At 47.5% G+C, this 21,251-nt stretch overlaps 1 protein-coding gene across 1 annotated transcript in view; it reads left to right on the top strand.

Moving 5' to 3' along the window:
- The first annotated feature begins 1,086 nt into the window (after positions 1-1,086).
- Positions 1,087-21,251, top strand: part of LOC144162389 (tRNA (guanine-N(7)-)-methyltransferase non-catalytic subunit WDR4-like) — a 23,274-nt gene continuing 3,109 nt past the window's right edge. The window contains exons 1-9 of the mRNA XM_077692893.1: positions 1,087-1,291; positions 3,894-3,956; positions 4,070-4,234; positions 8,196-8,355; positions 9,925-10,037; positions 10,116-10,176; positions 12,804-12,955; positions 18,866-19,037; positions 20,048-20,150. Of these exons, the coding sequence (XP_077549019.1) occupies positions 1,212-1,291; positions 3,894-3,956; positions 4,070-4,234; positions 8,196-8,355; positions 9,925-10,037; positions 10,116-10,176; positions 12,804-12,955; positions 18,866-19,037; positions 20,048-20,150 (1,069 nt within the window). The 5' untranslated portion in view covers positions 1,087-1,211. The remainder of the gene's footprint in view (positions 1,292-3,893; positions 3,957-4,069; positions 4,235-8,195; positions 8,356-9,924; positions 10,038-10,115; positions 10,177-12,803; positions 12,956-18,865; positions 19,038-20,047; positions 20,151-21,251) is intronic.

Here is a 21,251-nt window from a genome sequence, read left to right as displayed (position 1 = left end):
GGACTCGAGTAAATGCGTCGCATAGGGGGTGGGTGTATTGCGTTAACGTTTAGTGTTTGGGGAGTTGGTGGTAGTGAATGCGTTGTATCAGCAGCTTCTTCACCTAGTTTGAATGAGTCAAGGATATAAGGCGCGTTCGTAGCCTCCCATTCTGTGTCGGCTTTGTGGCGCAGTGGGTAGAGCACCATGTACATTGCGTTCCGCCCGCGGGGTCGAGGGATCGAAACCAGGCACCGGATAGTATTTTTTTTATATAGTGTAGGGGGAGGGGTGCGGACTACGACTACGGACGTCAACGCGGGTGACATCGTGAGTTACTGAAATGCTTTGCATTTAATATATAGGCTTTGGTTGATGACAACAGTCGTACAATGGCCATATTGCAACTTTACGACCGTTGAAATGGCGGCTACAACTACCGACCGCAATAGGTGGAGAATTTTAAATGTTCGGGGCGGCATATTCGAAGTAGTCGGCGAACGGCAATGCGATGTATTCCTTTTCGGTGTGAGTGCAGGTTTCACCTCCTTCTCTCCTCTCTCAGTTCTTTCCTCCTCCACGCCCCCATTCTGAAGCCGCTTTCAATGTATGAGCATGCCCTTCCTGCTTTAGATCCTGTGGGGGCGATTGCTCCCACTGCCACCATGGTTCCGGAGTCCCTGCTACGGGAAGAAGTAAATAAATTGCCTTACGCTTCCCGCGGGACAACCGCGCGGCGCTACTCCGTGGTGCGCATAATGCGAGAGATGGGAAGGCGAGCTAAATAAATAAAATTTTGGAATCCGATCTCTATCGCTAGTTTACAGTGTTCTATCTAGGTGCACCAGATAAACATGTTAAACTAAAAACAGAATAACAGCGGCCAATCCACACAAATACCCACGATGATTTAAAGTAACCCATAAAATAAAGCAATCGAAACCGAAACTAATACTGCGGAACATTTTTGTCTGCTTATTATAACTACACAAACAATAACTATTTAAAGCAAAACATTAAATATTAATAAAAGTAACTTTACAAAAGTAGTGCGCTAATTCTTTGTTTTTTCCAAGACATTGTCATCTTCATCATCGGCCCCGGCGCCTGACGAAAACTGCGAAAACCACATGGCCGCTCTGTAGCAGAGACAAACTGTCAATGCGTGACTGCTAATAAGCGATGCGCTCGCGTCCGTGGTGCTGACAAAGGGTTATAGCTACGTAAAGTGGATGGCGTTGATACGCTGCAGCAACAACAGAATCGCACTCGTGTGCCCCGATCATGTGTACCTCTACGAGACGAAAGACAAGTAAGTGGACGTAGTGAGCATACATGTGGACGGGTGTTGCGGATATCTGTCGAAAAGACATTGACGTTATGTGGACCGCTCCTCTGCTACACGGGAGGCAGCCCATACATTCCAACGTAGTGCAGCACATAAAACAAATAGTAATAGAATAAGAGATCAAGTTTACAGCCCGTGAGCTGTTTACAGTTTCCGACTGAAATCGTCTGCTCACTGCGAAAACGTGCAGCGAAAGAGAGCATAGATGCTGAAGACAATGAGATTGGACAACGCAAACTTGAGATGTTGCCTTATCTGTTGATTGATTGTAGGGTTTAACGCGCCGACGCTACACAGGTGATGAGGCGCGCCGTAGTGGAGGGCTCCGGATTAATTTTGAACACTTGGGGATCTTTAACGTGCGCCGAAATCTCGTACACACGGGCGTTTTTGCTTTTCGCCTCCATCAGAAAAGCGGCCGCCGCCGCGGGGAATCGAACCCGCGTCCTCGTGCTCAGCAGCACAACTACTTAGCCACTGAGCCACCGTGGCGGCTGAGATGTTGCTTTATCTAATCATGTGCAGACATACAGGAATGCACTGCCATAAAGTTCATTCTTTTTTGAAGAACAGCCTGGTGAAGAACGTAGGTATTTAAGGTACGAGAGAAGCAATGGAAACAGGAAATACGTGCCGTATTATTCGCATGGCCACATCATTCGTGCCGTATACCATTCATTGCAATGTTGAAGGAACAACAATTGGACAAAATACAGGTTTGGTTCGTTGGTAGGTTTTAATTCGGATGTTAAAAATATTTATTTTGACGCGTTGATGACAGTATTTGAAATAAGGTTTTAGCAGAGCAGACCACAGGCTATGGCCAGACAATGAACCTTTTTCCAGTATCGATCTACGCATGCGTGGGCTGCCCGTCCGCCATTCTTGGAAGTCGCCCCGGGCAGTATAAGCAAAAGAGTGCACGCACCCTCGGCTTGCCGCTCGGAGAGCGGCTATGCTATAGAGGGGTGCATGTTTTTATTTCCTCCTTTTCGACAGCTCGTGGTGAGTTCGTACGTGCACACAAAAAAGGGATTCCAAAGAAAGGGGTGAAGACGTTTGAGGCTGGCAATGCTGAACGCACAAGTTCACCAGTGAGGGAATGAAAAATATTAAAAAAAGAAGTAATGGAAGAGGCATTTCTCCAATGCTGCCGATTAGTCTTGGGCATGTGCACCTACTCTGTGGCATTCATGTGAAAGGTATGGGTGGCAGGTGGGTGTGGGAGGGACTGCAGGACGAGATGGTTTTGTGCACGAGTTTTCCGACGATACTTTTGGGGGAGGGGCGTGCCTAACTGCCACTTTTTAGCTGTCATGGAGGCTACCAGGAGGACCAGTACTTGAAAAAGGTTCATTTCCTTGGAAGTGATGGTGTTCAAGCTCTGCAGTTAAGGTCGCATGAATAATACAGTCGAAAGATTTTCAATTATCGCCAAATATTAAAATTTATAATTCTGCGGGTTTAACGTGCCAAAGTCACGTCTGGGCTATGAGGTGTGTCGTAGTGGAGAGCTCTAGAATAATTTGGACTATCTGGGCATCTTCAATATGTGCCATAACCCTTGACACACGGGCGTTCTTGCTTTTCACCTCCATCTCAAAAGCAGCCACTGCAGCCGGAATGGAAAATCGACAAATATCTCAAGGTTATACTACTGGTGTTGAAAACGTGCTAACATTCTTTTTGAACAAGTAAAGCGGTATTGGTAAAGCATTCCTTCTTGAAACTGAGCTTCCTAGAACTGAAGCTCATCCTTGTAGGGATTAATGTCCATCGCTGCCGCTTTTCACATGAACTGTGCGCAGAGATGTGGTTTTGTGTTGCATACGGAGATAAATACGATATTGTGTTCCGTGTGGTGGACGCAAGAAGGAACATGAATGCAATCGGAAGTAAGCAGAGCGTGCATGTGTGCTGCTAAAAGAGAAGCTGTGACCTATTGCCACGCAGAGCCAGTGACTGCGCTCATAGCAACCGCAGGGACATTATGCGCGATACGAGGGAGAGATCCCCGGGCTTATGCTCAACACTTTGAAACCATCCTTTGGGGTGATGATCTTTGGACAGTATTCCAGTGATTGGGTGCGTAAAATGGCAGCCTCTGGAAGACTGTTCGGTGGGGCTGAAGTGTCGGCGATGCTTTCTGCAATGCTGTCTCAATGGCCGCTTAAAACCAGGTCTACAATGTTTGGCCTTCTTTATAGTTGGGCTGAGAAGGCATTTGAATGGTCCCATGCGTTGCATTGATCGCTGACGTGCCCAGTTGCCAAAAGGAGTGTGTAAGTGATGTGTGGGGCTCGCTAGACTCCGAGCATCAGGCCAAAACTCACACATTGAACCATCGGCAATAGCACTTTTCGTGGAGATGCCAGAGGGTGAAAAAAGCTTGAGTAAAGTCATTTTTGCAAATGTTAGAAAGTGCTATGCAATTGCACTGTCAATGCTATGGTTCAGAGCTCCTGAAGTAGTTTTCAAACTGATTTTAATGGTACGTTGAATTGAAACATACTGGATGGCACCAAACCCTCCGGCCATAATTCTATTTTCCTTTTTATCATTGCAGTGGCTTTGAAAAAGTGCGGCTCACCATTCCAGAGGACCCCCAGGCTGCATGTAGCCAGGACAGGTAATTATTAATTACCCGGCCGCATCGTCAAGCGCTGGGGCTCTTGAGAAACAGGCTGTGTTTTGCGGAAGAGAAAACTGCATTTCTGTATTTTTTTTTCCACTTGTTTCTAGCGATGAAGACGAGAACAGCACGGTGGCGGGCAAACAAGCGGAGCCTGGGTTCTCGTGTGCCAACTTCTCGCCGTGTTCGACCTATTTTATGGCGGTGACCCACAGCAAGAGACTCCTTGTCTGGAAGCGGAGGAGCTGTGGTGACTGGGTGGCCATTTCCCAAAGGTGAGCTCCCGTTTTGAACCTCGTTTTGGGCCTTGACGTGGCATGGCACCAGTGTCTAGGACAAATGGAAGCTGGCAGCATCATTAGTGTGGTTCCCCTGGGTGGCTTGTGTGGCACCAAAGTGGGAAGGCAAGTCTGTGTCGTCCTTTTATTGTCTCTCGTCAAAAATTTTACGCTCTAACTTGCCCACAAGTCGAGCGTTTGAAAGGACATTTGATACAAATGGCCTTTGAAATTTGAAACGCCGTTTGATCAGGAAGGACTTCTGCCAGTCTACACAGCAATGCTAAAAGACAGTTGGAAGTTTTTGCATTCACCTGCCATGTTTTGGTGTTGCTACGGCTGTCCAGTTTTGTTTTTATAACTTGGCAAAAAATTGTAACTTCATGCCAAAAAACACCTTTGTGCGTGATAGAATTGATCATAACCTACATACATGCACAAAATAGGAAGTTCATTTTTTTCTTTTTTTTCACTGCCAGTGCTGAGAGTACCAAGTTACCGTGTAATCGTAGACAGAGTAATAGAAAAGAAAAACAAATGAAAAATCATTAAAAGCGTGCTCCTTAAAAACGAAGTTTTACTTGTGAATAATTATTTTTGTAAATACAGCTTGCAGAAACTGCATCCAACAGTACAAGCGTTGATGTTCCAAATGCCTTTGAGAATCTCAGAGGTCGTTGGTGGTGCTGCTTTGACTCAAATGGCATTTCAACCAAATGCCCTTAGAAAATGTTGTTTAGCAACCCAAGGGTGGCATTTAAGTCAACTGACATTCAGTTCAAGGGCTTTCAAAGCACCCATGTAACAAGGATATCAAACAGAATCGGGCCATGGGTTTGCAGGAGGTTTCGGTGAAGCGCTTGCTTCGCCCCTGTCTGCGTTGTGTCTCTTCCCCCATTATGCGTTTGTGGCCTTGCGCTTTGCTGCCCGTCGCTAATCTAAAGCTCCTTGTGGAGGATATGTGGTTGGAATTTGAGACAGGGTTCATGCGAGTCCTTGAAGACCCTCAAATTTGAAACGCTTGTCTTCAAGGCCTTGAACTTTTGCAGACCCATGGAAATCCTTATATTTCTTGAAATTTTCAGCATACCAACCGCGGTGGCTCAGTGGCTAAGGCGTTGTGCTACTGAGCCCAAGGACGTGCGTTTGAGTCCCAGCCGCGACGGCCGCTTTTCTGATGGAGGTGAAAAGCAAAAATGCCCATGCGTTCAAGATTTTGGCGCACGTTCGAGATCCCCAGGTGGTCAAAATTAATCCGCAGCCCTTTACAACGGCGTACCTCATCGCCTGTGAAGCACCCCACAAGCAGCCCTTTAAAGGGACACTGAAGTGATATGTAAACATTGCCGGATTACTAGCGCAAATTGTAGTCCGGAGTCCCCAGGCCATGTTTCGACCACTCTAGGCGCGTTTACGCGATTTTATTTAGTAGAAAAACTAATTCGAAAATGCTGTCCTCCTCTCTTTACGCTCGCCCATTTTCTGTGGCGTTTTCGTGTGACGTCAGGAGGGGATGAGGTGGCAATTGGCTGGCTGCGCTACTGCACGGCTCCCCGGCCTTCAGACAGAGTCAGTCGGCCCAGCGTTTCGTCCGCCGGCCGCCGGCGGGTCGTCGCAATCAAGGAGGTTAAAAAAAATTGCTTGGTCGCAATTCGTTCGCTTAGTTGAAACGAAGCCAGGACACGTTTGTGAATGGAAGAATGTGCCTTTCTTTACTTGGTTTGTTTGTACACTGTATCTAGCTCCAAGTCAAGGTCGCTTCACACAGGCGCTGCACAAGCGCACATGCGACGCTTCGCTGACTGGTACGCCAGTAGGAAAATATAAGGCCTCTTGAAGGCGGGAGAAGAGTCAGCGAAGTTAATATAGGTACTAAATAAATAAAATCAACTGATATTTTTACCGTACAGCGTAAAACTAGGGCGCGGGAAGCACTTTTTTGCGCTGGGCGAACAAGAACAGCGGTCAGCAGCACGACTACGCATCTGCGACCGCTTTTCCGTCTACGAAATGCAATTGCTAGACGTGAGCTACTGTGGAAACTCGGGCGACACTTACTGCACGAGCGCAGTACAACGAATAGTCACCTAAGTTGCTTGAAATGCCACAACTAAATAAAAGTGTAAACTGGTTGTGCAATATATACCCTATATTAGGGAACCCAACGGATCCGGCTTCGTGGCCGAGTGGGCTGAGGCGTTGTGTAGTTCACCGCAAATGTTTTGCAAGTCACGAGTTCGAATCCCCGCTGGTACGTGCTTTTTTTTTTTTTTGTAAGTTAACTTTTATGTTTTCCGCCGATGTTTTCTATATTGAGTTCACCTTTTTTTGGGCCGCAACGTTCATGTCTACACGAACTAGTTCACAAAACACGCGCAGGCTGGCACTGGCGCGCTAGCGACTTCTCGTTGGCGTGCTGTTGCCATAAGCACCGACTGCTTGCAGGCAGTGGGCACAGGCCAGAATGAACAGACCCTTGGCCTGGTGCAAACACGCTTTTTACGATACAGGCATGAGGGAGGCAAGCTCCAAATATGGGGGAAAAGCGCATGACATTTGGGCGTCTGCGGGTACGCGGAGGGCGTTCATGCACTGCGTAGGTCTGGGCTAGTGAATGCTACGACTACAAGCCGTCCTGGGAGGCTTATCTTGTGCATTTTACAGCCGCCAACATGGCAGAAGCGCGGTACGATGATTACTGAGATATTGAGAATGCCCATCCAACAACGCCATTGGTTATGTTTTACAGAACCGAAACCGAAACTTGTTTGCTAACCTTGGGCATCGTCCAATCACGGCGCCCCTCCTCTCAACGTCACAGCCTTAGTTGGTGCGGCCGCCACAAACCGCGCATGGTAGTTTTTCTTCTTTCGCGCTTTGTAAAATAATTACCGATTTGTCAACCGGATAAACGATGAAAAGTGTGCTAATTTGAGCCAGTTTACGCAGTGCAAGCAAAAACGGGAGCTTGACAAATTCACTTCAGTGTCCCTTTAAACCCCACAATCAACCATCAATCAATTTTAATAAGCATAAGAGAAACATGGGGCTATGCAAAGACGAAGTGAATGTTTGTTACTTGGTTGTTCTTCTTTAGCGAATAAATGTTTGCATTTTGTAACACACTAAAGGTGCTTATTCGTGTCGCTGTAACAGACAATCACAAAACATGGTCAAAGAAGGAAATGTCACTGGAACCCTTTTTTCAGGAAGGGAGCTTGTCTGAAGACGAGTCATAGAGAAATCGCCAGAAAGTACCTGAGGTCTCGCCACTGCTTCATATGTTTTTCTTAGTATCCAATCATTTGTTTGAAGTTTCCAATAAAATTGCCGTCGTTGTCATGGAATAAAAGCAGTCTGGTTAAAGGCCAACTGCACTCGAAATTTCTACCTCCCGAAAACGTTATTTCTGCGTAGTCTGCCTAAAAAGACTGCAAGATACTACAAAATATGACAGCTAAAATACGCGTACCCACGGCGAAAGTCACAACCAAAAATTGGAGATTTTGTAACTTAAATTGAGGAGAGTGCAGCCATTACGGCCAGGCTGAGGTCACATTCTGTGGGCTACGCTTCGCCCTCACCGCAGTCCTAGGAGAAGCACGCCCAGCGGAGCTCGGCCGGTTTTCTGGCTGGCCGGAGGTAAAAGCGTAGGGCCGGCTGCAATGTCACTTCCGCTCATGGCTGTTTGCGCAATCCGCCGCCAGGTGCAGCGTCGCTTGTGACGGAGCTATTTTAAACGTTTATAGCTAACTAACAACGCATTTCGCGAGGCTATCATTCATGTCCCAGTTGGTTTGGTGGCATGTACTGTACATTCAAAGTGAATTTGACCGAGGTGTGAAATTTGAGGGAAGTTGGTATTTAACGAACCAGTCTTGTATCGTGTCTCTATGGCCCTGTAAATTGTGCCGAGCTGCCGCGGTGAGCGTCCTGGGTCCACCCCGATCTCTTGCAGGTGTGTGGCCCGCAAGTGCGTCCAAGTTCGCATGTGTGCCACCCGGGACACTGTGCTGGTGGCGGACCGTTCCGGCGACGTCTACTCCTTCGGGCTGGACGACCCGGATGGCTCACCCGGCCAGCGCATCGTTGGACGCCTGTCCATGGTGCTTGACATGGTGGGCAGCCTTCAGTTCGTGTCCTGGGAGGGCATGGGGCGTGACTTCTGCTTGAAGGAAACAAAATTGTGGGGGATGCTTGCAACTTTCGAAGAATGTGAAGCTGAATGCCTAAGTTGGCCTTTCGTTGATTATCTGCTGTTGAAGCTTGTGGCCGCGCCCTTCACTACTTGACCGGCCCCCATGGGCAGCAGCCTGAGTTCGTTCTGTTTGCTTGCCGTCGCCACAAGCCTCCCACTCGCCCCCCTCAAAACCATCACCTCTCAAGGTGGTCTGTGCTGCACATGTTGCCGTGGCCCTCTCTCAGAGCCCTCCCCCGGTGCTGCTGCTTCCCTTTCCCAGTGCATTCTCCTATTTTTTGTACCTCTCGATTTCCTGTACCTTGCAAGGCGTCTCGTGAAACTTACAGATATGGGGCTTTTGCATTAAAGGTGTGCCAGTTGTTCTGTTTCAGTTCAGTTCTGTTCAGTATAATAGTCTGTGCTACAAATAACTTTGTAGCACAGACTATTACTGCTAGCAGCAGGCTTTGGGCACTCACGGGCAGCGTGCCAGAAATTAGCGCCTGGAGACTTTGAGGGTCAAAGAATCACAGTGTGCTTGGTGGTTATGTTGGGGGTGGTGTCTTTGGAGTGACAATCATTGCAAGGTACGTCCTCCTCCCCAGTTTTTAACACCTCCCACCCAATTGATCAGAGCTGTGTCCTTCGCTAACACTGTACAACTCCTACGTATTCCCTCTATGCCTTTGTGGGTCCAGGACCACACCTTATGCGGGGTTCCTTCTGTTCTGGATGGCCTCGCTATCACACGTGTGCCACTGTACAACCTCCTTAATATCCTTTCCAGTTGCTCTATTAAAGCTGAAGCTTTCTTAGTGCGACCGGTGGCGTCCTGTCAAAAAACTAATGCATTTCCCCATAGACCGGTTGGTCAACCAAAAAGCTCTGATAATACGATCACTGGACACACAGCGCGTGCGTGAAACAGGGCTTCTGTTGTGTCAAAAAGGTTACTTGAGAAATCGCGAAAAAGGAACGCTTCTAGGTAAGACAATGCACACGTCGATCATGAAGAAGGAATACACCTCTAGCTTACAATTACTAAACCACTTATCAGTATACATTTAGATCGTTCGTAGATGCATTTACTTAGTGCGCGAAAAATTGTTGCTTGGGTTCATTCTTTGTTTCCAATTCAGGTCTGTGAAGGTTTTTACGATCGATTGGACGCGCTTTCGGCGAAGATTGGACGTTGCTTTCAGGGAAGGTTTTGATGCGGTTTTGATGCGAGAAAGACTTTCGCGCCTCTCTCAACTTCCTTTAGAAAGAGATGGTGAAGTTTTTTCTGTGGTATTCCGTTTTACTGTTGGTAGGGCTCCTGTACGGTGAAGCCACCATCACGCAGCAGTGCCGGGTTTTGGTGACAGTCCATCTGGATGATTGGATCTGGAGTTTGTTACCCTCTTCAATGAAGGGGGGTGGGGGAGATGGTTGTGACCTTGTTGTCCTAGTTAGTGTTAGTCTGATGGACACATTTCTCACGTGCCGAGGGGTCGAACTCTTCCAGGTGATCGGGGACGAAGACAGCTTCGTGGCCGTGTCGGACCGCGACGAGAAGATCCAGGTGTCGTGCTTCCCCAACTGCTACAACATCCGCACCTTCTGCCTGGGACACACCCAGTGAGTTGCTGGGTGCTTGCGGAGGGGTTGGATTGTCGCTGTGGGAGCCAAAACGTGCCTCCTTCCTTGCGTGCCCAGGTTTGTGACTTCCTTGGCTCTGCTGCCCGGTCCTCCACAGCTCCTGGTTTCTGGCTCTGGGGTGAGTGCGCCCGATTGGCCGCAGAGCAGGTAGCCAGGGTGGGAGAGCACCTTTTAACCTTTCCACTGCTGAGGTTTAGGGGTGAAGCCCCTTAGGGGGCCGGGCTGTCGGCGTCTCACGGCGTCGTAGTCATAACTGTCATCTCATGTAGTCACGGTACTAAAACACCAAGACACTCATTTACGCCTCGCGCTGGAACGCTTCGTGCTTCAAAGACATGAGACTTTTACAGCAAAGCTGTATACCTGTACCCCCCAACGGTTTCATCTCCGTGGGCGAAAACGCCAGGGTGACAAGAATACACTTATACACTGCATGCTTCGCCCCTCCGCAGGTTTCACTTAGTGGACAAGGCCCGGGATTTTTTTTTTTTTTTTATGGCTGTTCCTCACTCACTATTGATTTTTTTTCCACGTTTGTCCTGTGGAAATTTGTGTGGCAGCAGTGCACTACGACACTCTGTGGAGCATATACCATAAAGTTCCAAAAAAATGCCCACCCAAAAGTACAGAGATATCAAGTTAAAAATACGGGATGGAGGAACTTTCGGGTCAGGTGCAATGAAGTAGAAAAATGGGGCCACGGCAGCAACCGAAATTGCGGAGATGTCAAGAAAAAAATATGAGATGGGCGAACTTTCGGGTCAAGTGCGGAAAGGGCAAAAAGGTGACTGAATCAGCGCATGAATAGAGGATTTTTGTTCACTCATCGGTGCTGCAGCCATTGATTTTAGGGGGTGGACGATCTTTGGGGTCTTTTATTAAATTGAATATTTCACTGTTTCGGGGGAGGGCATTCTCTCGGATCGTTACGGTAAACATTTTATTCGGGATTCTGTTATCCTATAAAAAAAATTTGCTCAGAACAAGTGAATTAATGCCTGACTAATTAACGCAAGAATTGGCTACTAATTAGGATGTCCATGTGTTTGAAAATCTTTTTAGTAAGATTTTTTTTTTAGAGAACAATGCATTACACGAAGCGGCTTCTGGGCAGTGAAATTCCCACCGCACCTTTTGTCGCATCTGACTCGCCATGGCTGTGCTGCTAAGATGAGATGAAACAACGTGGATGAAGAAACATGCCCTACATCTGTTGTCAAAAATTTACCTGGCAAGTTCTGCGGATTTATGTGGCATCTCGGTAGATTCTGCGACATGCTGGCGTGATTTTTCTTACACAAGTTGTCTCGGGAGTCGCAGAGAGTGAGTTAAAGAGGGAATGCATTCTGAAATGTATTCAGGAAACAAACTTCAATTCAATAAATGCAAGTGTACTTGGGGGTGGAAAAAGGTTGTGTGTGTGTGTGTGGCATCCAGAGTTATCTTGAGTGTGCCAGCAAAAGGGTTATGCGGGCCATGAAAGCAAAATAGAAGGTTATTTTATTAAAAATACCGCTTTGTCTGTATATCGAAGATACCACTTCTATCGCAAATTTAAACATTTAATCTAGATGTTTAAGAAAACAGATGAGGCAGTTGCGGCTCCCCAAGCACTTTCGGGGGGCAACTTTTTTATGGTGTAACTGAAACTTGTTTGTGCGATTGGTAACTGCCGATTTAAGCCACCGCCAAAAAGCATGGCTGGACGATTGTGGTGAGGCCTCTAGTTAAGTTTATTCATGTCGCTCAAAGGGTAAAGTGCAGGCAATGCACTGAAAACTGTTATTAGTGCTGGCTTATATTACATTATTGTAGTGCAAAATAACCGATTTCTCTATCTCTTAGATGTTTTTTTTTTCCTTTACATCTTTCGTGGCTGGAAGGGATTTCAGTGAGCTACCATCGGCTGGTTCTTTCGAATTGAGCAAGGTAGTATTCTGTCTTGGTAACCACTTTAAGGGGAGACACTGCTCTTAAAACAGATCCTTTAAATTTTTCAAGTAAACTGTGTAAAACTTGCCAGTCTTGCTGCTCTTTTTCTTACTAATTTCAAATAAGCCATTATTTTTTTAGTAAGTCAATTAGTTGCCCAGATAATGAGAGATAATTAGCCATTTTTTGGAGGAACAATAGACAAAACAGGGTTGGTGATAAAACTGCAATCTTTATACTCTCCAATACTATGAACCCTGGTGAATGCAATGAGAGCATCATTTTCCTGATGCGCCGCTTGGAACTAATTTTACGGCTCATTAAACGTTGGTGTTTGAAATGGGCACTCGAAACGGTTCCTTGCCACTAATGCCACCAAAGTTTAATGAGCTGTAAAATTAGTTCCAAGCGACGCATAAAAAAAAACTATTCTCTTATTGCACTCACCAGGGTTCATAGTATTGGAGAGTATAAAGATTGCAGTTTTATCACCAACACCGTTTTGTCTATTGTTCCTCCAAAAATGACTAGTTATCTCTAATTATCTGGGCAGCTAATTGACTGACTCAAAAAATAATGCCATATTTGAAATCAGTGCGAAAGAAGTGCCAAGACGGGCAAGTTTCACACAGTTTGCTCAAAAATTTAAAGCAGCTGTGTTCAGAGCAGTGTCCCCCGCTTTTAAGTAGGTACAATAGGAAAAGAAACATAGATTCTGTTGGAAACGCTTGTCCCGTCTGTGCTCCATTTGCTAGTGGACAACCAAGTTGAGGGGACAGAGCCAGCAGGAATGTTCTCCAATTAACCCCCCAGGACGGCACAGTCCGAACGTGGTGCCCCGAGACGGGTCGCCAGTTGCACCACTTCGACATCACCGCCGGCCAACCAGAGGGCGGCCGGGAACCGGCCGTCAAACGGATCGCCCTGGAGCCCTTCAAGACAAGTCTGGCGTGTCTCCTGGACGGGTGGGCCGGCTTCCCCCTTCGAGTTCCCAGTTGCCGCTGCCGCTGCTGCTTCCTTTTAAAAATGTAGCTGCCTTTTAGATGCGACTGCATCTCATTCACTCGCCTTGTCCATGCAGCGTCGTCGGCATTGTTGTCGTCCGCCCCTCCCCCTACACTATAAAAAAAAAATAATAGTTAGCGGCGCCCGGTTTCGATCCCACGACCCTGTGGGCGGAACGCGAGGTACATGGTGCTCTTCCCACTGCGCCACAAAACCGACACAGAATCAAATGCTACGAATGCGCCTTATATCCTTGACTCATTCAAGCTACGTCAAGAAGCTACTGATAAAACGCATGATGGGGCAATGATTAACACTTGCAATAAAAGAAAAGAAGCTCCCACTTGCAGCAACAATGATGGAGTAAAGGTCGTTGCGACAGCGAAGCCCCAAGCATACCACTTAGAGAGATTGACCAAGATTGGCCAATAAAACATAATAATAATCATAAAACATAATAATCATACGCGTTCCCGACACGTTTCACGCGATTTCAGAATCAATACAACGGAAACACCAAGTGAACCCCACGATGCGTCGCATCTACACAGGGTTCCCCTCGCAGGGAGGTGGGCGCCATTTGTTTCTTTATTGTTGATTGGCTGCAAACCTGCCATATCGTTGCTGAAGAGGGTGCTGTTTCCCACTTCATTTTTTTTTTTTTTTTTTCTTGGGAGAGTGGTCGCCCTGCAGCCTTTCAGTGCTGGTAGCAGTAATTTTGCCTGAAACACTGTGTTGTGTTTCGAGATATCAGTGCTATATATTCATTATTTGCACCACATTGAGGCCTGTCTGCGTACAAAGTGGATTGTTACACAGCAAGATACGGCCACCAACTTCGTCAGTTTTGTGTGTATTTTATACGCGTGCTGTCGGGCAGCAGTACGTTACGAAAACGCTCGGGCGTTGGCGGCATACGGGGGCGGGGCTTGACGGTGACCTTAGCATCACCATGCCAAGTTGATGCTCAAACAGGCCCTTTCTTTGATTAGGTTTTAATCTTTGTAACGAAATTAAGTGGAAGCCAATGAGAATATTCAAAGAAAAACTTTCCAATGTGCCTCAAATGCAGCCGTACGGCTACAATGGAAAGCTGTACAGCTTTCTCAAAAATGTCGCAGCTCAAGAAAAATTCCTCTTTGTCCAGGATTCGAACCCGTGACCACTGCCTATCCAGAGCTTCACTTGAGGTGTATGTCAAATTCTCCTTCAAAGAAACTCGCTGCACCTTGGGGATTTAGCCCTAAATTTGGTTGATTAACCAATGGGAATATCTTTTCAGGAAGATGACAACAATTAAGTATGGTTACGAATAGGGCGCCAGCTCGTTTTGGAAGTTATGCAACATGTGTTTTAATTAACGTCACGAAAATATGGGAAAGGAGTGGGAGAGAGAGATTCCAGCCTAAATTATTTATTTTCAGCAAGCTACACGTTGTTTGCTGTCGAACAAATGCTGAACGAGCTACGAGACGTAGGATCTTTCAGACATTAAAGGGACACTGAAGTGAATTTGTCAAGCTCCCGTTTTTGCTTGCACTGCGTAGACTGGCTCAAATTAGCACACTTTTCATCGTTTATCCGGTTGACAAATCGCTAATTATTTTACAAAGCGCGAAAGAAGAAAAACTACCATGCGCGGTTTGCGGCGGCCGCACCAACTAAGGCTGTGACGTTGAGAGGAGGGGCGCCGTGATTGGACGATGCCCAAGGTTAGCAATCACACAAGTTTCGGTTTCGGTTCTGTAAAACATAACCAATGGCTTTGTTGGATGGGCATTCTCAATATCTCAGTAATCGTCGTACCGCGCTTCTGCCATGTTGGCTGTAAAATGCACAAGATAAGCCTCCCAGGACGGCTTGTAGTCGTAGCATTCACTAGCCGAGACCTACGCAGTGCATGAACGCCCTCCAAGTACCCGCAGACGCCCAAATGTCATGCGCTTTTCCCCCATATTTGGAGCTTGCCTCCCTCATGCCTGTATCCTAAAAAGCGTGTTCACACCAGGCCAAGGGTCTGTTCATTCTGGCCTGTGCCCACTGCCTGCAAGCAGTCGGTGCTTATGGCAACAGCACGCCAACGAGTACTCGCTAGCGCGCCAGTGCCAGCCTGCGCGCGTTTTGTGAACTAGTTCGTGTAGCCATGAACGTTGCGGCCCCAAAAAAGGTGAACTCAATATAGAAAACATCGGCGGAAAACAAAAAAGTTAACTTACAAAAAAAAAAAAAGCACGTACCCGCGGGGATTCGAACTCGTGACTCGCAAAACAATTGCGGTGGATTCCTAACGCCCCAGACCGCTAGGCTACGGAGCGGGACGCGAATGCCTTGCTAATATAGGGTATATATTGTACAACCTGTTTACACTTTTATTTAGTTTTCGCATTTCAAGCCGCTTAGGTGACTATTTGTTGTACTGCGATCGTGCAGTAAGCGTCGCCCGAGTTTCCACAGTAGCTCACGTCTAGCAATTGCATTTCGTAGACGGAAAAGCGTTCGCAGATGCGTAGTCGTGCTGCTGACCGCTGTGCTTGTTCGCCCACCGCAAAAAAGTGCTTCCCGCGCCCTAGTTTTACGCTTTACGGTAAAAATATCAGTTGATTTTATTTTCTTAGTACCTATATTGACTTCGCTGACTCTTCTCCCGCCTTCAAGAGGCCTTATATTTTCCTACTGGCGTACCAGTCAGCGAAGCGTCGCATGTGCAGCGCTTGTGTGAAGCGACCTTGACTTGGAGCTAGATACAGTGTACAAACAAACCAAGTAAAGAAAGGCACATTCTTCCATTCACAAACGTGTCCTGGCTTCGTTTCAACTAAGCGAACGAATTGCGACCAAGCAATTTTTTTTAACCTCCTTGATTGCGACGACTCGCCGGCGGCCGGCGGACGAAACGCTGGGCCGACTGACTCTGTCGGCCGGGGAGCCGTGCAGTAGCGCAGCCGTGGCGCAGCCAATTGCCAGCTCATCCCCTCCTGACGTCACACGAAAACGCCACAGAAAATGGGCGAGCGTAAAGAGAGGAGGACAGCGTTTTCGAATTAGTTTTTCTACTAAATAAAATCGCGTAAACGCGCCTAGAGTGGTCGAAACATGGCCTGGGGACTCCGGACTACAATTTGCGCTAGTAATCCCGCAATGTTTACATATCACTTCAGTGTCCCTTTAAGAAGTTATTTGGGGTTCAGTACCTTTTCAAGGTGCCTTTGGAGCTGCGTTATCTCGAAGCTTATGGTGATAAAACTAGGTCAAGCTGGACACATGCTTATGTCATTGGGATTAACCAAGCAAAAAGTTTGATACCCAATCCACATGATGGGAAATGTTTCAACATTTTCGCATGTAGCTTCTGTGGCCCTTTTTTTTTTGTTGCTGACCGCTGCTCACAAAGCTGTTGGGTGCTAAAAACGCGGTCTGCCAGCCTGCGCTGTCTTTCTTCCTTCTTCAAGAGCTGTGACACACGTGCAAACCACGTACGGGTCGAACAATAATTCTTCTATGAAACTTTTAGTGCTGATTTGTGGACATTGTGATTTGTGGATGCTTTTCTAGTGTTTTTCAAAGTAGTCGGTGACCCTTCAAGGCAGGAGAATGAGGTCCTTGAGGCCTCTTCATCCATTTTGGCGACGTTCACCTAGACAGCTAAACATCGAGAGGGCAAGCAGCTGAAGCTTCTGACCTAAGTTTAACTTCTGGGCACCACATGTTCTGAGAATACACACATAGAACACAGGGAGGACTTCTGCTGATCTCCACAGCTCACTCGACAGTTGCAAAACGTGGCACAGCTCTTGCTGCCATACAGCTTACCGTGGCAAGGTCCCACCCTGTCACCCACAATGTTGAAAGGCGTGGACAGCACAGTCAACAGACTGAGTCAATGGATGTAGTCAACAGACCAAATGAACAGTCTAAGTACAGAGACTTAGTCAACAGACTTATTCTAAACAGACTTATGTCTAGGCTTATTCTGGACAGACCTAAATCAGCAGATTTAGTGTACAGACAAAGTCAACAGACTTCAGACTAGTCTATTGACTGAGCCAACAGTTAAGTCTATTGACTAAGCCAACAGACTTGTTCAGCAGACTTTCTCAACTATTACCCTTCTGCACAGCGCAGTGACATTAGTTGTAAAATGAGTGAATTGCAGGAAAAGGCCAGAAGTTACTTCAATGTAATCTCGTATGTGCATGGGGTGGGAGAAAAGCGATCAAAGTTAAGGTAGCAGCCAACAAATTAGCCACTTTGCACGCATGGTCAACAGTGAAAGAAGAAGCCCCAGGAGCCACACTTGAAGTACTGCATGCCGTACGAGATCTTGCGGTCGTGCCGACAGGTCATCATAAGTTTAGAGTGGCAGGTGCATCAATGAATGCCTTTGGGAGCACACTCGTTTCGTGTGCAGCTCGCTGGCCAACCACTGCGTTAAAGGGAAATGCTATTCGAAACTTTACGGAGCCTGAGGTGTTTCCGTGACACGCACTTTTGCAAGATTTGCGAGGAACTAACCTTCCGTTGCATCAGAGTCCGTCAATGCTTTTCTGGTCATGAAACTCCCGGCCGAGTTTTGTTTGAGGACAAAGGCTCCCGCGAGAGGCGCCGCCGCAGATCGGAGGGCTAGAGTACCTACATTGACGCGCGTCCGCCGTACAGAGTGGAGAAACGTATGCGTAGCGCCGCCATTTTGGTTCGCTCGCTCGCCGCCGCAGCAAGTCATTGTAACAAAACCGCACCGTAAGTATCTCCACAACGCGGTTTACTAGCGAAGTTTGAACCATCGTATCTGTATCGCGTTGCTGCGTCTTGTGGGAAACGAAAAGAACAGCGCGTTGAGCACATCGACCCAATAGGGGCGGCACGGGATCGTTCAAAGGGTGTCTCCACCCTGTACAGCGGTCTGTTCTAGGTATCCTACGGAGGGCATCGGGCCGCCGCCGCTGCAGCGCGCGTTCAGCCGTACGCGGCAGAACTTGCGTACGTGTTGGCGGCACTTTTCCGGATAGAAACGGAATGTTGGTAGTTGTGCCTTCAATTGTGGCTACAAAACGAAGCCGTCAGGATTGCAGCTTTTGCAGGGAAGCCGTATGCGGCAGAACGCACGCTCAAAACTGCCGACTGCTATCTGTGCTTGATTTTTTAGAAGTCCCCACGAGCACTGCTAACACCGCAAGGAGCGTCTGCTCCACGCCGTACTCCCCTCCGACCACTTCGCCGGCTGCCCCCCGATCAACGCCAGCGCCGCGGCGCGGCCTCCCTGAGCAGCGTACGAAGCTCTCCCATAGCGTTACGGCGAAGTTTCACGACCAGAAAAGCATTGACGGACTCTGGTTGCACTTATCAAACAAGGGATTGCACATTTAGTGGATGAAAATGTGAGGTGATTAGAGATTCTAGCTGTGATCCTCTCCATCTGTTACTTGTCTCCGCAAAAAGGAGACCACATGGCCTATTTCGGTTCTCGTTCACGCAATTACACTGACACAAGCTTACGTCGCATGTTCTTTGTACTTTAAGGAGGGTTTACGCTTAGGATGAGAAGACCTGCCTAGAAACACTGAGGCTGCGTTGCAAGGCTGATCAAGGTGTTAAACAAAATAGACCACAAAATGCAATCTTCGTGCAAAGTTTGACCTCGGATGAAGAAGTGCTTGGCTCAGGAAAAATTTATCATTGCAACACCCTGCGTTTAGTAATTGTCAGCGCTGGTCCCTGTTCTCCGTGCTGTTGTGCAAAGATGCACAGACCAGCTTCTGTCGGCATGATAAGGGAGGGTGGTCGTAACGTCAAGAGTGAGTCTGTGCTGCCCTGACACTGCTGGTTGTTTAATAAGAGATAATCTCGCACCCTGACCGAACATGCCACTGCAGGGTTCCGGAAGTGCTCCTGCTCTCCTGGAATGGGCCCGAAGCCGGCTGGAGTCGGCTACAGAAGCTGGATGTTCCTTGCCCACCGGATGACGTGGCGTTTGACGAAGACGGGCAGCTCTGGGTGTTGCTCGGCAGTCCAGCGTCTGTTCAGCTTTTTCACCACCCGGATGGGGTGCGTGTCACTTTGTGCTGCCTGCAGGGATTTTTTATCTTCCACTGTTCCACTGCACACGTCTTCCCACGAAGGGAGGGTTTTTTACGCGCAACAGCTGTGGGTGCCGTATTTTTGCGCGATAACCCACAAACGTTGTTGATGTGTCATAAGAGTAAAGTTGATGTGCAGTCAAATCCTGCTGCAACAAAATTCGCGAGTCGTGTGCAAACTGCCTTGCGGTGGAAAAGGCTGGAAAAGGGTGTGTAGGAACGAGTTACATTAATGAATGAAGTTTATTTAGGAGAAAGTAGTGTAAATAAATAATAAAAAAAAAAGAATGACAATAATCTAAAAGAACCATGAGCTGCATTGATGGATTGATTGTAGGTTTTAACGCGCTGACACAATGCAGGCGATGAGGCGTGCCGTAGTGGAGGGCTCTGAATTAATTTTGACCACCTGGGGATCTTTAACGTGTGCCGAAATCTCGTACACGCGGGCATTTTTGCTTTTCGCCTCTATCAGAAAAGCGGCCGCCGCGGCCGGGAATCGAACCCGCGTCCTCGTGCTCAGCAGCACAACGCCTTAGCCACTGAGCCACTACGGCAGGTTGAGCTGCATTGTCTGCGAAACGTAGAAACTATCTATGTTTAGTGACTGCTCCACTTCTAAAAGAAGGTAAGAAAAATAGTAGGTGTTGAATTAATTTCATTTTCACCTTCCCATTGTTGCATTCATTGTTGCTTTTCATAGGGGACATTAAAAAACGGCTTGTTGTTGCAATGAGAGCAGACATGAAATCCGCAAAATGTCAGTGCACTGACAGAAAAAACAATTTAGTTATTATCTAATAGAGCAAAGTTGATGACTTCGTTCCCCCCCCCCCCCCCCCCCCCCCCTCCCCCACTTCCACAACTCAAAAATTTTGCGAGGGGGACATGGCCTCATCTGCGTACGGTAGTGCCCTAAAATGTCGGCGTGAATGCGCTCTGATTGGCGAGATAAAACTGCTGCTTGCTTGACCACAGGGCTGCTGGCAGCAGCGACAGCAGGCATCGACCGAAGGCCAGCCTGCTTGGACGGGGCCACTTCTGGGAGACGCCAGCCAGGCACTGCATGGGAGCCTCCAAGGTACCACTCTTGCCCCGTCACTTTTCCCGCATGCATTCTTGTTTCCATTGTGCAAGGAAATTTCCTAACATGTTCAGGCAGGTTTCAGTAACCAACAACAGCATGTGTCGCCCTGATATAGTTAGGCCCCAACTCGTGTAATACTAAACTGGGTGAATACACCTTGGGGTGAGGGGATGTTATCATCTTTGATAATGGGCTGGATTTTGAAGCTGGGCGGTTCTAATGCTGGAAGCTTTATTCTGAAAAGGGAAGCGGCGAGAAAAAATTTCTAAAACTGGGCTAATCTTGAGCGCACACTCAGCGGGGTGTTTTATGCTTTCAAATCCAATGAAAGTGAAGCTTGTTCACTGCCACGGCCATTTTAATGCCTTTGACCAAACTGTTGCATTCTCGAGCATGCATTCTCGGGCTGTGTGTGTTAGCAGCTTTGGGAGCGAACACAGTTCTGGCTGCAGATCTGAATGACCACTCAAAGCAAAATTGGGAGGTGCCGGGAATCAAAATGAAATTATTGACCGAGATCATGCGTTGAACTTCCTGTGAGCGTGTGATCTTGGTCAATGATTTTATTTTGAGCGCGTCAAAGTTCCTGTGAGAAAAAAGGTTTTGCTCAGCTGACGTGCTGAAGTGCGAGGGAGAGAAATTTCAAAACATTTTGTTGCCAACGTAAAGTAGAGCTGAACCTTGGGCAAGATGGGTACCTTGTGAGGTATTCAGAACAATACGTGCAATGCGAACTAACAACACGCGTTTTGTTCTGGGTACCCAGAGTGGCACCTCATTAGAGAGGCTGTCCAGATCGCCAAGATGGTCACCGGTGTTTTTGGTTACCCAACTTCATTTTTATTCATTTTCCAAATAAGCAGGCAAGTTCCATTGCCAATACTAATGTTGAATAAAGCAGACAACAGAATGCGGGCTTCGTGTAAAGCTGAAATGTAAATGAAGGAGCAGTTGGTTAACTCTGGAAAAAATTTTGAAGACACTAACTTACCGCCATAACACTATGTTAATAACACCATCAAGAAGCACCAAAAATGGGCTTCCCAGGCCAGGTCACCATGGGTTTATAACTACCGGATCATCACATTTTTTTGC

Source organism: Haemaphysalis longicornis, unplaced genomic scaffold (assembly GCF_048455015.1).
Source record: "Haemaphysalis longicornis isolate Haplotype H1 unplaced genomic scaffold, Haemaphysalis longicornis Haplotype H1 scaffold_12, whole genome shotgun sequence".
Classification (NCBI taxonomy): Eukaryota; Metazoa; Arthropoda; class Arachnida; order Ixodida; family Ixodidae; genus Haemaphysalis; species Haemaphysalis longicornis.
This window is presented reverse-complemented; position numbering and strand designations above follow the sequence as displayed.